Source organism: Balaenoptera borealis (genome assembly GCF_965194805.1).
Source record: "Balaenoptera borealis genome assembly, chromosome: 11".
Classification (NCBI taxonomy): domain Eukaryota; kingdom Metazoa; phylum Chordata; class Mammalia; order Artiodactyla; family Balaenopteridae; genus Balaenoptera; species Balaenoptera borealis.
In genome coordinates, this window is record NC_138868.1 from 39,422,848 (window position 1) to 39,439,146 (window position 16,299).

General features: G+C 50.0%; 1 protein-coding gene across 2 annotated transcripts in view; it reads right to left on the reverse strand.

The window, feature by feature from the left end:
* The window catches only part of OTOG (otogelin), a 90,804-nt gene that overhangs the window by 52,474 nt on the left and 22,031 nt on the right, over positions 1–16,299 (reverse strand). Inside the window, exons 14-21 of one of the 2 annotated variants that reach the window (XM_082341337.1) lie at positions 14,680–14,812; positions 13,617–13,794; positions 11,890–12,014; positions 10,788–11,000; positions 9,011–9,203; positions 7,560–7,634; positions 7,126–7,169; positions 5,440–5,599 (exon numbers count right to left, since the gene is read on the reverse strand). In XM_082341337.1, the coding sequence (XP_082197463.1) occupies positions 5,440–5,599; positions 7,126–7,169; positions 7,560–7,634; positions 9,011–9,203; positions 10,788–11,000; positions 11,890–12,014; positions 13,617–13,794; positions 14,680–14,812 (1,121 nt within the window). Of the gene's footprint in view, positions 1–5,439; positions 5,600–7,125; positions 7,170–7,559; positions 7,635–9,010; positions 9,204–10,787; positions 11,001–11,889; positions 12,015–13,616; positions 14,650–14,679; positions 14,813–16,299 lie in introns of those variants that run through there. The other variant, XM_082341336.1, reaches the window with a different exon arrangement.

Here is a 16,299-nt window from a genome sequence, read left to right on the forward strand (position 1 = left end):
AAAAATCAAGACAGTGTGATATTGTCCTAAAGATAGACAAATAGATCAATGGAACAGAATAAAGAGTCCTAGGAATAAAGACACAGAGGTAGAGAATGGACTTGAGGACACGGGGAGGGGGAAGGGTAAGCTGGGACGAAGTTAAGAGAGTGGCATGGACAGATATACACTACCAAATGTAAAACAGATAGCTAGTGGGAAGCAGCCGTGTAACACAGGGAGGTCAGCTCAGTGCTTTGTGACCACCTAGAGGGGTGGGATAGGGAGGGTGGGAGGGAGACGCAAGAGGGAGGAGATATGGGGATATATGTATATGTATAACTGATTCACTTTGCTATAAAGCAGAAACTAACACACCATTGTAAAGCAATTATACTCCAATAAAGATGTTAAAAAAAAAAAAAAGAATAAAGACTCCTGAAATAGACCGACATTTATACAGTCAATTGATTTTTTTTAAGGTGCCAAAACAATTCAATAGGGAAAGTAAAGTCTTTTTTTAAATGTGGCTAGAACCACTGGATATCCATCAGAAAAAATAAAATGAAACAACTCCATTTTACAGCATATACAAAATACAATAATTTTAGATAGATTATAGATCCAAATGTAAAAGCAAAATTTATAAAGCTCCTAGAGGAAAACATAGACGAATATCTTTGGAACTGTGGCAAAGATTTCTTAGGACACAGAGAGCACTAATCATAAAGAAAAAAGTGATAAGGTAAACATCACCAATATTTTAAACTTCTGCTCATCAGAAGTTTTTAGACATATTAAGACACTATAAGTAAATGGATAGGCAAACCACAGACTGGGAGAAAATATTTGCAATACAGATGTCTGATAAGGGACTTGCATCCAGAATCTATAACTTCTGCAACTCAATTTTTTTTTACAAGAAAAATTATTTATTTACTTATTTGGGCTGCACCGGGTCTTAGTTGCGGCACGTGGGATCTTTAGTTGCAGCATGTGGACTTCTTAGTTGCGGCATACATGCGGGATCTAGTTCCCCAACCAGGGATCAAACCTGGGCCCCCTGCACTGGAAGTGCGGAGTCTTAACCACTGGACCTCCAGGGAAGTCCCTACAACTCAATTTTTTAAAAAATCAGCTAAATAAAAAGTAGGCAAAAGACTTGAATGGACACTTTACAAAGGAAGATATACAAATGGCCAAACAACACATGAAAAAGTACGCATCATTAGTCATTAGGGAAATACAAATTAAAACCATAATGTTATTTGACTATGTTCTCACTAGAATAACAAAAATGAGAAAGACTGAAAACATCAAATGTTAGTGAGGATGTGGAGCAGCCAGAACTCTCACGCAATGAGAGGGTGAAGTCGTACAAATGTTTTAGAAAGTAATTTGGCAATTTCTTACGTAGTTAAACATACATCTACCCTAGGACTCAATTCCATGCTGAAGTGTTCATCCAAGAGAAAGCAGCCTTATTTAAAATAGCCCAAACTGTAAATAATCCCAATATGCATCAACATTTGAGTGGATAAATTAACTATTGTATATTCATACAATGGAATACTACTGCGCAATAAAAAGAAACAAACTACTGGAAAACGCAACAACGTGGATCAACCTCAAAGACATATGCTAAGGAGAAGAAGCGAGACATCAAAGAGTAGATACTGCATGATTCTACTTTCATAACGTTCTAGAACAGGCAGAGACTATCTATGCCAAAATGAAGAACTATGGTGGAGGGATGGGGGAGGCACTAACTAGGAAAAAGCATAGGGCTCGAAGGAATTTTTTGAGGGGAAAGAAGTGTTCTATATCTTGATGGAGGTGTGGGTTACAAGAGGGTATAAATTTATCAAAGCTTAGCAAACTGTATACTTATAATCTGTGTGTTTTACTGTATATAAGTTATGCCTCACTTTTAAAAAATTAAAAGGAAAAAGAGTGAGACATGAAACATTAATTGGAAGCTCCATATTTAAGGGGGGACCATCATTTTTGTTGTGGAACCCCCAAAATGTCAGTTTCTAGAGTTTTTTTTCTCTTGGCCCAGCCAATTTGCAGGAGAAGAATCATCTTTCATTTCTGGCCTGGGAGGCAAAAACTTTGATGCCACCATCCTGGGAACCAAGCTGGGGAAGAAGGCTGGGTCCCAGCAGGCTTTCACTCAATCTCCCTATTTTCACTCTACATCTCATCCCTGCCTGTGTCCCTGAGATCAAAGCCTCTGACTTGACTTTTCTAGAAACTCTTACCACCTTTCTCTGATGGATGGGGTTAGGGAATCCGGGAGTTTAACTGCTCCTTACCCAGACTTGCTCCTCATCCTCTTGTCTTGCTCCCACCACCCCTCTTTCTGAGATGCCAGGAGCCTCCTGTTCCTCAAGCCGTCAACACCATGTAGGCTGTTTCTCCTTGGCCTTCCTTCTCTACAAGCATCAGCTGTCATCCTCTGCTCTGCAAGGTCAGTTTCTACATAGCCACCCTCGTTCCTTCTTCAAAAACTATTGACCCATCTCATGCCACTGTCATCCCATCCCTGCTCCCTTTGTCCCTGGTGATTTATACTTTTTTTTACTCCACTACCAACATTTCATCGCGATTGTCAGAGGAAGCAGGAAAAAAATTAAAAAGTATGTGCTTAATCCACAGTGCTCTACCTGAAGCCACTTAACCTTTCTAAGCCTCCAGTTTTTCATGTGTAAAACGGGGATAACGACGCCTTCTTCCCAAGTTCATTACGAGAATTTAATTATAGACCTGGGCACACTGCCTAGCACTTAGTAGATACACAATAAATACTGGTTTCTTACCCTTCCTTTCCCCATAATTGCATCAGACACCAGTGATGGGCTGGCTCACCGCCTTCCATCTTCACCCCCAGGCCCTTCCCTGGCCCCCACCATCCACCCGGGGAGGGCACCTTTCCTTCCCCCCACCATCCACTGCTCCCTCCTGGCCTTTTGCAGACCTGCCTGCATCTCTAGCACCTTCTGTGTGCCCACCACAGACAGGAGCATGCAGAGAGAAGCTCTGGCCTCTGTCTCCAAGGTGCCCTCAATTTGTGGAGCACCCTCTCCTTAACTGTTAAGGGACCCTCTTGTTCCAGAACCCCCTCAGAGGGCATTTGCACAGGCATGGGATCCAGGTGAAGGAAGACAAGGCCATCACTCACATAGAGTGCTTATTCTGTGCCATTTTACAGGTGAGGAAACTGAGCCTCAGGGAAGTTAACTGACTCACCCAGTAAGTGGTGGAATCAGAACTCAAGCCTGACTCCAGAGTTCGTGCTCCTAACCACTGTACTACACTACCTAGCGGCCCCAGAGCCCTTGGCTCAGCACCAACATGCAAAGGAACTTGGGGCAGCACAGACAGCCCCAGATCCCTGCAGTGGCCCAGGAGGATTACACACACCCAGAGATTCTAAGAAACACCATGGGGAGGGGCACAGGGACCGGAGGCCCAGAGGGCCCCAGGCAGGGGTTGTTAGGTATCACTGGGAGCCCTATCCTAGCTCCCAAGAGAATGTTCCACTATGGCAGGAAATGCCTGTCCTTCCTTTACAAGTTGAGACTGTAACAATTTCCCTTTGACAAGCCCCTATGGAGTGTGTATAAGCTCCTCATAGGACATTTGATACAGCACATGAGCCACTAGGGCAAATACCCCAAGAGGTGATGGGGGTTCAACACTACGAAGGGGAAGAGGACAAGTTTCTCTGGAGCACTTACTGTGCCCGGCTCCTTGCAGCCGCTGTCTTCTTTAAATCTCACAAGAATCCTGCACGGTAGGTGTTACTGTCCTCAATTCACAGGTGAGCAAACTCAGGCTCATAAACATTAAATGACTTGTCTGACATCACACAGCTAGTGACAAACATTAAGTCCTCTGGACTGTGGATGCTCTTGGCACAGCGCCAGGACCCAGACTGAACTTTGGGAGGCCAGAAGCAGAGGAAGAGGATTCAGGTACTGTCCTGCTCAGACTGGTCCTGCAAACAGCCAGCCGGGCCTCACAGACAAGAAAACTGTGGCCCAAGTGGTCATGTAACTTGTCAAAAGTCACCGAGCCCTTAGAAATCTTCACATCCTATCCTAGCGTTTGGAGCCTGGGGATTGAAAAGGGAGCCCCACTCTGGCTTTGGGATCTTCTGAGTTAAACTAATCCCTAATGTTTGACATTGCTTTAGAACCTTGCTACTCAAAGTGTGGCTCCTAGACCAGCAGCACAGCACCCCCTGGGAGCTTTTTAGAAATGTAGAGTCTTGGGCCTAGAGTCCTGTGCGAGTTCTCCAAACCTCACAGGGGTCCCTTGTGGATGCCCTTGCCTGGGAAAGGGCAGACTCATAAACCACATCATGACCTCTGTGTAGGGGACCAGACTCCAGGCCTCACAGAGCCAGCATGCTCTGGCCAAAGGGCAGGGTTTGCAGTAAGCAGAGTTGGGTTTGAGTCATAGATCTCTGGGCAGACCACTTCCCTGCATCCCACCCTTGGCCTCAATTTCTTCATCTGCAAAATGGGAATAATGATCCTCCCCGCCTTTCTCCCAAGGATGCTCTGAGATTGAAGGAGATCATTATATCAAGGTGTTTTATAAACAGCAAAACTCCAACTGACTGTTCCCTCCCCTTCCCACCCTAGAAGCTCTGACCCCCTTCTCACTTCCTTTGGCTGCCAGGCCTGGGCTGGGACTCCCAGCTGAGCCCTGGTCTCTGCACAGGCTGAAGGACACAGCCCAGTGCTGCCAAGTCATGGGACGAGGTGCCCAACTGTCTTCTCAGCCTAGACCTGAAGCAAGACCAGCATCAGGAACGAGAACGGGCAGAGCCGGGCACTGGGCCCCTGCAGCCACCTCCGCACGCAGAGCACCCATGAGGCGACCTTCAAAACTCAGCTCGTGCAGATCACCCAGCTGTGATGGCACCCAGGAGGGAGACTACTTCCACAGGGTGGGGCCTTTCTTTTTCAAGTATTACAGGACACTGAGCCCTCCACCTGGTCAGAATTTTGCAAGGATGAAGGTTGAGAGCTAAACACGGGTTTCCTCTCTCACGGTCTTCAGCCCATGAGGCCTCTAGGGTATGCCCGGCACCCACCCAGTGGTTGGCACCTCATTTAATCCTCCAACAATCTCTTGAGGTGGTAGGAATTATTATTATTCCCATTTTACAGATGAAAAGCTGAGCCTCAGAGGAGCTAGGCCCTGTCCTTGTCCAAGGCCACATGCTGGTGAGCAGCAGAGGCAGGTGGACTCCCCTGCGGCTTGGCCCCCCACCCTCCTGCTCTTTCTCAGATTCTCGCTAGTCATTACACTGTCACTGGCCAGCTGTGGGCTGGTGCCTCCCTGCAAGGCTGTGTGAGGTTTTCCCTGCCCCTCACTCCACGTTATGGTCCTTGGTTCTGCCAGCCTTCGGGAGTGGTAACCCACGGCAACACAGATACATACCCTTGGGGACAGGCGCATCCTGAGAGGCAGGGGCCACGGGCTGGCACGCTCAGGCTCAGGTTCAGCAGCTGCTGCTCACACGTCCTCTCCCTGCTCAGCTCAGGGTCGGTGTGCAGGTCACTGCAGTTCACGAAGACCTGGCCTGCTGGACAGGCAGCAGCTGGAAGAGGAGAGGGTGGTGCTGGCAAGAGCCTGGACACTCAGCAGGATGCTTGGAACACCTGGGCCTGGGGTGGGTTCCTGGGCTGCGGGGTGGGGGGGGTAGGGAGACCTGGGGACCAGCATCTGGAGGATGCAGGCAGAGATGGGGCTCTGATGCTTTCTCATGCCCTTGCTGCCCCTCAGGCATTCCTTGGGTTCCCAAGTGCACATCACACTGGGCGGGAGGGGTGTGTGCTGTCCCACAATAGGACAACCACCACCAGTACCAATTACTGGACGTGTCCTTTCCACCAGGTACTGTTCCAGGCCCTTCATGTGCATTTTCTTCTTCAATCCTGCAACAACTCTGTGAGGTATTACTATCCCCTATTTTCCCATATAATGGAGAGAAGTCACTTCTGCTTTCAAAGGCATGATAAGGTGAGAGGAGGTGCCCCAGAGGGACCAGAAGAGGAGCCAGAAAGAGGATAGCCATGCAGCGTGGCAGGGTGCCCAGGGGACTTTTAACAACATGGAAGTCAACTTCCCATTTACCTGTATTTCTGTGACATAAACCCTCTCTCTCTCCCAGAGCCTTCAGTCATGTCGGCCATATACACTTATACCATGTGAACGATCTTTTTTAGGAAAATCAATAAAGGGGGGCTGAGTTCTATGCCCACCCTGGGATGGAACAGAGAGAAAGGGATAGCTACAGGAGATGAAGTAAAAGTCCTAAAGGGCAGAAACCTGAAGCCAGAAACAACAAAAAGAAAAACACTCTCAGGGACATACACGAAACGTGGGGAGAACATAGGAATTTAGGTTATATACAAAAGAGGAAGTGAAGGTTCAGAGAGGTGAAGCGAGTTACCCAGGGCTGCACACGTAGTGAGTGCTGGGCAGGATTTGAACCCAGGGTTACCTGAGTTTGAAGGCCCTGCTCTTTGCCACCTGCCATATGACTATTCTCTGATCTCCTCTGTGCCAATCTCCATACTTAGTGGCATCATTCGCCTCAGGAGGCCCTCCCTGAAGGCTCCAGCCTCCTTGCCCTACCACTCCAAAGGCCTTCACAGGCTGATCCACCAGTGTGTCACCCTGATGCCCCCATCTCTACTGCCTGTGAGCGTCTCAAAGGCTCAGCCTATCCTCCCCACTGCTGTGATCCCACATCCCGCACTGGACAGAGAGTCAGCCTCAGCAGACACGTGATGGGTCAGACAGAGGAAATCCAGGACCCAGGGGAGGTCAAGGGACTGTCCAGATACCTCAGCTGGTTACCCCTGAGGGAGATGGAGTCTCAGCATCTCCTCGAGAAGCAGGAGGGACAGCCACTTGAGTGGGGCTGAGGTTGGGACAGGATTTCACAATGCCGCCCTCCAAGCTGGAGCCTTTCCCGAGAGGGCAAGGAATACAGAAGGCTCGGTGTGGCACAAGACCTGGGGTGGGGTGTCCCTGTCCTGGTCTGTCCTCGAGCTCTCCACCCCCCTCTCCACAACCCCACTACCATGAAGGAGGCCCCACCCTCCCTGTCACCCTTACCTGGGGCTCTGCTACCACAGCTCATGACCCCATCTTTGCAGTGGCTGCGGAGAGAGAGAGAGGCACTGAGATCAGCCCATCCAGTCACTGCAGGGCCCGGAGACCTCGAGTTACTGCACTCAGGTTACTGCAGGATTCAGAAAGACTTCTGTCCCTGGCTCCCTGTGCAGAGGGGGAGGGTGGGTGTCGCTTCATGGAAAGTTTTGCACTGCTGAATTTTCTTTAGTCAGCAACTTCTATTTAAAGAGAGGATAATAGGACTTCCCTGGTGGTCCAGTGGTTAAGACTCCACGCTTCCACTGCAGAGGGCGCGGGTTTGATCTCTGGTCTGGGAAGTTCCCGCATGCCCTGAGGCACAGCCAGACTAAGATTAAAAATAATCATAATCATAATAATAAAGAAAACATAATAATGCTGCTGTCTAGGGAGCTCACCAGTGGCCCAGAGACGGGATGTCACTGTCTCCAGGGGGATAATCCGTTCCTTGGAAGTGGCAGGAGCACTGGTTCCTATAAAAGCCGGGAACAGAGAAAGGTGAGCCAGCTCAGGAGCCGGGGGCAGGGACCGCCAAGGACAGGGACCCCACCCCTCAGCCAGCCAGGGGCATTCAGACCCAGCATCCGTTCTGATGGCTCAGTGCCTATACCACACAGGTTGTTAAAATACTGTGAACACCAGGCTAGGCCCTCCAAATACGTCATCTTTCTAGCACAAGGTGGAGAACCTTATGCTACCGTCTCTGCAGGCTCCTCTTTGTAGGTCATCTGAGGCCAAAGACTGTGTTGCCTTCTCATACACCTCCCACGGCACCTGCCGGTTACGGCCAAGTGCAGGCCTTGAAGCAGAGCAGTCAAGGGCTGGAAGGGATGGCTGAACTCATCCAACCCCAGTGCTTCTCACCACCTTCTCCCTCTCTAAATCCTCCTCCGCCCCATATAACCCTCAGAGGCTCCCTTTGCTGGCAATACTCAAACTCAAGGGGTCAGGGCAGGGCACACATCTGGATCTCAAGGGAGGACTGTAGCTCAAAAAGGCCTCTGAGTGAGTCAAATATGCCCCCAAAGGGGCTTCTCTCCAGCACCCCCATCATTCAGTTGAATGTGATACCATTTTACAGATGGAGAAATAGGCCTGGAAGGGAACAAGGACCTTGTCAGTCAGCCCCGGGGTCCTGTGAGGTGAGGTCACCACCTGCCACCTCTCCCCCAGCTCTGCCCTCTAGACACACCGAGAACGCCCACAGGCAGGTCTCAGGGCCTTCCCCTTGTGCCCCTCCACCTGGAGCACTCTTCACTCAAATCTCTGCTCAAATGTCACCTCATCAGAAAGGCCTTCCTCCCATGCTCACTTCATATGACATAACAGTAACCCCTCCCTGCCCCAGGACCCTCTGTTCTCACTCTGCTGTATTTGGCTTTATAGCTCTGGTTACCACCAGCCCCATTAAGGATCTGTTTATTTGCTTATTATCTGTCTCACCACCCAGAATGTGAGCTCTGTGAGGGCAGGACTCTGTTTTGTTCGTTGCTGAATTCCCAGGGCCTAGAAATGTCTGGAACATACTAGGTCAGTAAAGATTTGTGGAAGGAGAGGGGAGATGAGGGCAGAGACCCTGTTGGCTCTGCGGGGTTGTTCTGTCTTGTGGGGAAGCTGGGCTGAAGCAAAGAGCCAGAGCTGAGAAGAGAGGCCAGGGAGGGTGGAGGGGTGTCTAGAGGAGGAAGCCCACCTGACCACTGACCCAGCTTACCCTCCAAGCTCTGCCCTGAGATTGTGAGATGAATAAAGTAGGGACGTGAGAGGCCCGGTCAGGCACCCCAGTTTCCTATGCTCTGGAGACCCCCAGCCTCATCACCACCTGACACAGAGCTCAAGCCAGCCTGCTCACCTGGGAACACAGAGGTCAGCCTGGGTGTCCAGATAGGTGTCTGGTGGGCAGGCACAGCCCTCCACACACTCGTCCCCGCTGAGGTCGCCGCCACCATCAACTGCACAGGCCTCAGGGCCGGCTAGGTCCTGGCAGGTTTGTCCACACGGAGCCACACAGAGGCTGTACTCCTTGGTAGCCTCACAGGACAGTGCTGTAGTGAGGAATGTAACTGTGCTTTTTTTCTCTCTTACTCACCACTGTGTGGGGTGGAGTCATCATCGTAAAGAGGAGAACTGAGAACCAGAGAAGTTAAGACATTTGCCCAAAGTCACACAGCAGGTCAAGGTCACAGCTGAGATTTGAACCCAGTCTGCCTCCCACTACACCAGAATGGCAGAGCCATAGAGGTGGGTCCCACCTCCCAGGTTCAGCCTGGACCCTGCCATTGGTATTTCCTTTTCTCTGCAGGGCGTTCGTATTAGGTAGTGATACTGGGGAAAGAGTGGAAGTCACTGCCCCCTGACAGCCCTGCACTCACCCACAGACACACATGCACAGGTGTGTAAATACACACACACTTCTGCCTCTCTCGCTTCTGTGGGTTATGAAGATCAATTGTGCTCCCTCCAGCAGCCTCTCGGGGCCCTTTGTCCAAGACTCAGGGTTGCCCTCTCCTCATCTGGACACCATCCCACTCCCCTGGGGTCTCCCACAGCCTGTCAGGGCCAGTAGAGCCACCTAGACTGCCCAGCCCAGTTGCTCTCACCCCGGCTGCACATCCAAGCCACCTGGGAGCTTTTAAAAATGCTGACCCCTGCCCCTCACTGCCAGATACATTGTTTTAATTGATACTGTATGTGGCTCAGATAGGTGCATTTTTTAAAAGTTCCCATGATGATTCTAATGTGGCCCTGTCCAACCAGCTCTGGAGAAACTTTGACTCAGAGACGGGCAGGGCCTTGTCACAGACACACAGAAAGTTACCTGCAGGGCTGGAATAAAACTCAGGCCTCCTGACTCCCAGTACAGTAAGCACCCTACATACGAACCTTCGAGTTATGAACTTTCAAAGATGTGAACGTACTATAAACCTATTATAGTACAGTACTATACAGTCGATTGTGTTAGTTGGGTACCTAGACTAACTTTGTTTGACTTACGAACAAATTGAACTTACGAACATGCTCTAGGAACGGAACTCATTCATAAGTAGGGGACTTACTGTACTGTGCCTTCTCCATTTATTCAACAAACATTTGCTAAAGCTTACTGAGAGTGGGGCCCTGTACTGGGGCTGGGGGCACAGAGATGACTAAGACATGGAGAGGTGTGTGGCCTGGGGTGGGAGTTGGGGTGGGTACCGGCCAGCCCAGGCCCATTGAGCCACGTGTGCACTCAAACCTGAGGGCCACACAGCCAGTGATCTTTAGAAAGTTCACTCTGGCAGCAGTGAGAAGAGGCTATAGGGACACCTGTTAGGTAGCTGTGACTAGGGTGGTGGCAATGGAGGTGGTGAGAACTGGCTGAATTTGCAGTTGACCAGACTTACAGGACTTGGAGGTGGACCGGAGGTGACACGTGCCCCAGGTGTCAGGCCTGGGTAATCCATGGATGGGGGCCCTCAGCAGAGATGGAGAGCACAGGAGGAGAAGCAGTTTGGGAGGAAGGGGTGTTAGGTTGGAGGAGACTGTAGGATGTCCCAGGGGAGAGTTCAGGGGGGCAGGTGGACACTCAGATCTGGAGCTCCGGCTCCTCCAGCCGTCCTCACACGGGCACACAAGCGTGGGGCACTCACCACAGGCTGGCAGGTGGGCGCGGAAGTCGACGGGGAGCCCATGGCGCTGGCACAGGCGGGCATAGTGGGCCAGCGTGGCACACAGGCAGGGCTGCCCACAGCGGCAGGCGTCCCGGCGGCATTGCTCAAAGTAGGGCACGGGGCTCAGGTACGCGGAGCAGGGCGCAAACAGCTCCCCAGTGAGCACGCTGCAGGACTGCAGGGCATAGGAGGCTGGAGACAGACAAACGGGCCGAGGGTCAGAGGTCTGGTTTGCCTGGTGCCCCAGGCCCCAGTCTCTCCCTCCCTCCCTCCCCACAGCTCAGGGGACTCTGTACACGGGAGTGTGTGTGTATGTGTGTGCGCATGCGCAGGCACTCGTGCAATGCATTCCTCATGCCAGGCATGAATCCATATGCCAGAAGGAGTCAAGGGAGTGAACGAAACAGACAAAAGTCCCTGCCCTCATACAGTGGACATTCTGGTTGGAGAAGATCATCACTAGACGACTTACCTAGTAAATTAAAGGGGAAGAATCTAAGGAGAGACAGAAAGCTAGAAAGGAGAATGGGGATTGCAAGTTGGGGCGGGAGGGGAATTGTGATTTTAAACACAGTGGTCCGAAGCCCTCAGTGGAAAGATGTTTGACCAAAAACTCGAAAGAGGTGAGAGAGTGAGGCATGTGTCTATGAGGGAAAAACATTCCAGGTGAAGGCAACAGCAAGTGCAAAGACCTGGAGAGGAGAAGGACCAGGCTGTGTAGGAAGAGAGCAAGGAGGCCAGTGCAGCTGGAGGAAGGGGGAGGGTGGGAGATGGGGGGAGGAGGAGGTGAGATAAGGGGGATGGGAGGAGAGCGTAGGGCCTGGTGGGGCCACTGTGAGGCCTCGGACTTTTGCCCTGGGATGGGGGAGCTGGTACAAATGTGTGTGTAGGTGACAGGGATAGGACGTGAGGTTCCCTTCTGCCGGACCCTCACCAGAAGTGAAGCCCAGTCCCCTCCCCGCACCTTCTCCTTTCTGATCACTCCTACCCAATGTGGTCAACATCCTCATGCCCAGGTTCCCATCTCATCTCTCTCAAACCAGTCACACCCATCCTCCCTTCCCCTCCCCGATCACCTCACCGGCTTGCAGGTGCACATCACAGGGGTCCAGCGGGGAGCCAGAGACCAGCGGGAAGCAGGCGGACAGTGTTTTCCAAGAATTGCCAAAGAGTTGTGGGGTGCTCTCAGGCACACCCACTGGGGACCTGCAGCCATGGCAGAGCCACATTCACACACTGGCCCACGTGCACCCAAGTGAATGTACAGCATACACCCAGGTAAGCATCCACCTGCTCATGTACACACGCGCACACACACACACAGAACACAAATATATGCCAGACACGCAAACAGCCAAGGGGATCTACACAGACACATTCAAACACATACAATTACAAATGCGCATGCATACACACACACATCACATTCAACAGGCTCCAAATGGGCTTGGGGCCACACACTGCACCACCCTCACCACCCACCCCAGTTCTTCAGGTCAGAAAGAGATAAACAGGGACACCATCAACCAAACTTCACCACATTAGGACTTCCTCTTCCCTTCCCCAAGGGCAGTTCCCCCAAACTCCTTTGCCCTCCCTCTCTCTCCAGGTGGGAAATAGTCACATGAGGGGCAATAAAGGGGGGAAGGGGAAAGGCATGTTTCCTAGACAACACCAGCCTCCAAAAGTCACCGAACTGGGTGTAGATGCTAGAATGGAGAGAGATCATAGTGTCCATGAGGGGCAGGTTCTGCCTGGGGCCCACCACAGGCACATTATTGCTCCAGAGCAGTGAGAACACTCAAGTTACACACAGAAGTATTGCCACCCAGAGTTCACAGTTAGCAGTATGGCAAGCAGCCCACACACGAAACAAGGTCTGCCCCCACCATTCTAACCAGCTGCCCTAACATCAGCTCCACCAGGCAAGGCAGAGTAGGATGCTACATTTTAAAATGTACATGCATGGAAAAGCTCTCAGGTTTTTCCTGTTCTTGCTTTTCCGAACAAATTCTCATTTCTGTCTGAAGAAAGCCTCTCACGTTTCCTTCTGCATCACCCAACGCATGTAACTTGAAGGACTGGCCAGAACCTTCAGCCGTCAAGATCAACCCTTTGTTCTCCCTTCTGGAAGGTCTGACTCTCGTCCTCTCTCAAATTCCTAAACTGTGTCCATGCCTAGATAGACTTTCTCTCAACTCTCTGTCAGTTCATGGGAAATAGTCCTCCCCAGAATACTGGGAGGCTCACAGGATTTAAACCACCAGCACCAGGCAGGAGAGGTACGTGAGTTAAAATGGCCTGGTGGGATAGAAAGCAAGGGTTTTGGCATCACTGGTTTACTGGGGGCTCACACTCATCTAAAAGTGTTCACAACCAGTTAAAACAGACAAAACCGTGAGCCAAATCAAATTCAGCCTGAGGTCCACCCATTTTAAGACCTCACTGTAAAACAGTATTTCTCAAGGTATCTCTCTAGACCTCACAGACTAGAATCACAGAGGTGCTTATTAAAAATTAGATTCCCGGGCAGTACCCTAAATCAGATTCTTGAGGAGTGGGACCCAGGAATCAGCATTTTAATAAGCTCCCGGGATGATTCTTTGGCGCAAGAAAGACTGTGAACCACTGCCTTAAAGAAACATACTTAAATTTAAATGTAGAGGACTAAATAATCAATGGTGCACGTTGGGAACAGTGAGAGCCCACGGCAGCCCAGGAGAAACGTTCCTAGGCAGTGCCAGCCCGCACACATTCTTAAAGGGCCTGCCTCCCCCTCTCCTTCCAGTTCCGGGTCAGGGCACGTACAGGAAGTCGTCCTGCGTGTTGCCGTTGAAGGTGCCGCAGAGGCCCACGGTGTCCTCTACCCATCGCTGGTCCACCTGTAGGTACAGCCGCGGTCCTTCGCGGTCGTAGAGCACCCGTACACCCACGTTGGTCCTCACGCGCAGGAACACGGACGAGAGCCTCCGGATTTCAAAGGCGTCTGGGCACACAACGGGAGAGGGGATGTAGGAGGTTTGGACAGTATCACCCCATCCACCGCCACCACCTGCATGGCCCACGCTGACCCCCATACCCAGCCCAGTCTTCACACACAGTGAGGCTCTGACTGGGGGTTGGTTTGGGGAGCCTTGAGAAAATCCTATTCAATGATGAAGTCAGGACCCAGGGACAACCTACCGTAGCAGCTCCCGCTGAGAAATTTCTTCTAGCATTGAGTGCCAATTAAAGCTTTGCCTCCCTAAATAAGTGGTATGTTTCCTTCTCTAGCAAAGGAGAATTCTTAACTACATATTTTTTTTTTTCCACAGTGACTACCAGGAAGCTCACAATATGATTTCAGATTCAATTGTAGCAATTTTAAGTTTTAGATTCAGTTGTAGTGAATTTTACACATTTTGTGGCTTTTGCCTTTTTGGGGGGTGGGGCAGGGCTCTTTACACTGTTGCATCTCCCCTCTTCTCAATCTTGAGCCCTTATCCTTTTTTCTTTTTTAATTTTTTCTGGTGCCATTTTATTTCTTAATAGTTTTGCCATTTTTGTTAGATGTGCTTCCTATGAGCTATCACAAATTCTTTGTGAAATCAGAAAGGATAACAATTAATAGATAGAGTAGGGATGGAAGACAGCTCCATTAATATCCTAACGTTAGGAGAGGCCATCATACTGCCATGAAGCCCATTGTCATGTTGGGATGGGGACAAAGATAATTTTATAAGTCCAGAGTCCATGTGGCTGGGACCAAGGTGTCCCCCTGGCCTGATTCACCCAGTACTAGAATGTGAGTTGTTGCCCATGTGGCAGAGCCTTTGGCCAGAAGAGCCTGGGCCGCCACCTTTCAGCTAGCTCTCATCCACCAGGGACGTACCATCTGTGTAGGGTGGCGTGACCTTGTACTGGTCAAACAGAAGGACATCCCCTGCTTGGGTCAGGGTCACCTGCCTCCGAGGGTCCTGATGCAGAATCACTGACACTGACTGGACACAGACTCCATCCTGGTTCTAGAGAGAAAGGAAGGCCAAAGGGGCAGAGTTAGTCTGTCTTGCCTGCTGGTCCCAACAGAGCCCTCCAAAGGCAGGGATTTCAGCACAGTCTGAGGCTAGGGGCAGCCTCCTCACAGTGACAGAGGCCCAAAGGACATTAGGGGTCCTCTAACCAAATGCTTTCATCTGGGGAATGGGAAGGCAGAGGCACAGACTGGAGAAGGTTAGTGGCAGAACTGGGATAATACAAATAAAAATGATAGTCAACCCTCAGGCTATGACACAGAGCAGAGATGGACCCCAGATGACCCAGAGTCCAGCCCCTGAAACACTGGCTTCCCCACCTGACTGCAATCCAGGGCTTTAATTTCATCCTTTTATGGATGTTTATGTAGCTCTTTCTATGTGTCACATCCTGCAGAGTATCAAGCTCCACTCATAAGCAGGCAGGAAATGAGCTAATATTTTCTAGGCCTCAGGTTCTCATCTCTGAAATGGGTAGTACACATTGGGCCCATTCATACCTCCCTTCCACAGAAGATGGTCACACAATCATACATGATGAAAATGATATAGTCCCTGCCCTCAAGAAGAATAGATATTCGTGTAGGATACAGACATTAAATAAGTAATTACAAAGTTGGTTAATTATTATTGTGATCAGTGCTGAAAACAGGTGTAGGGTGCTAGGAAAGCATATAGTGAGGGAACGAGACTTAGCCTGCAGAGATAGGAAAGGTCATCCTAGGGAATGATAATAGTAATGTAAAAATAATCATAACAATAATATAACAGTTATACTACAATATTATTATGACATAATAATAACAGCTAACTTTAGAGTTATGTTCAGGTACCATTCTGATATTTTTAAACATATTTACACACCTAATCATCATAGCAATCCTATTCAGTAAGTACTACTAAAACTCCATTTTGCAGATCAGAAAACTGAGGCATGGGAAAAAAGCTCAAGAGCCATTTGAGCTGAGATCAGAAGGATGCATAGAAGCTGGCTGGGCAACGGAAGAAGGCGATGGGGAAGACATCTAGGCAGAAGGAACAACCTGTACAAAATCCCTGATAGGAAGGCTTTTACTGCATTGAAGGATGTAAAAGAAGACCAGAGGGGTCAGAGCCCACTGGGCAAAGTGGTTTAAGTTTCAAGAGGTAGGCAGGGGCCAGCTTAGGCAGAGCTTTGTAATATTTTTGGACTTTATCCTAAGTTCAAAGACAGCCAGAGAAAGTGTAACAGGAAAGTAATACAATCGAGCACTGAAATGAACTGATCAGAGCTTGAAACTTTTCAGAAAGACATTGTGCAACCAGTTATGACCTTTCTTTTAAGTTTCTGCCCAAGGGGACAATCCCTGAAACAGCTCAAAATCATCGTGCCTAAAATATCACCTTCTTTGTCAAACCCACTTATCCTCTGGTTCCCCCTGGACATGTCACTGGTGCAGGAAGAAAGCCTGCACCTTTAGTCAGTCTTAGGTTCAAATCCT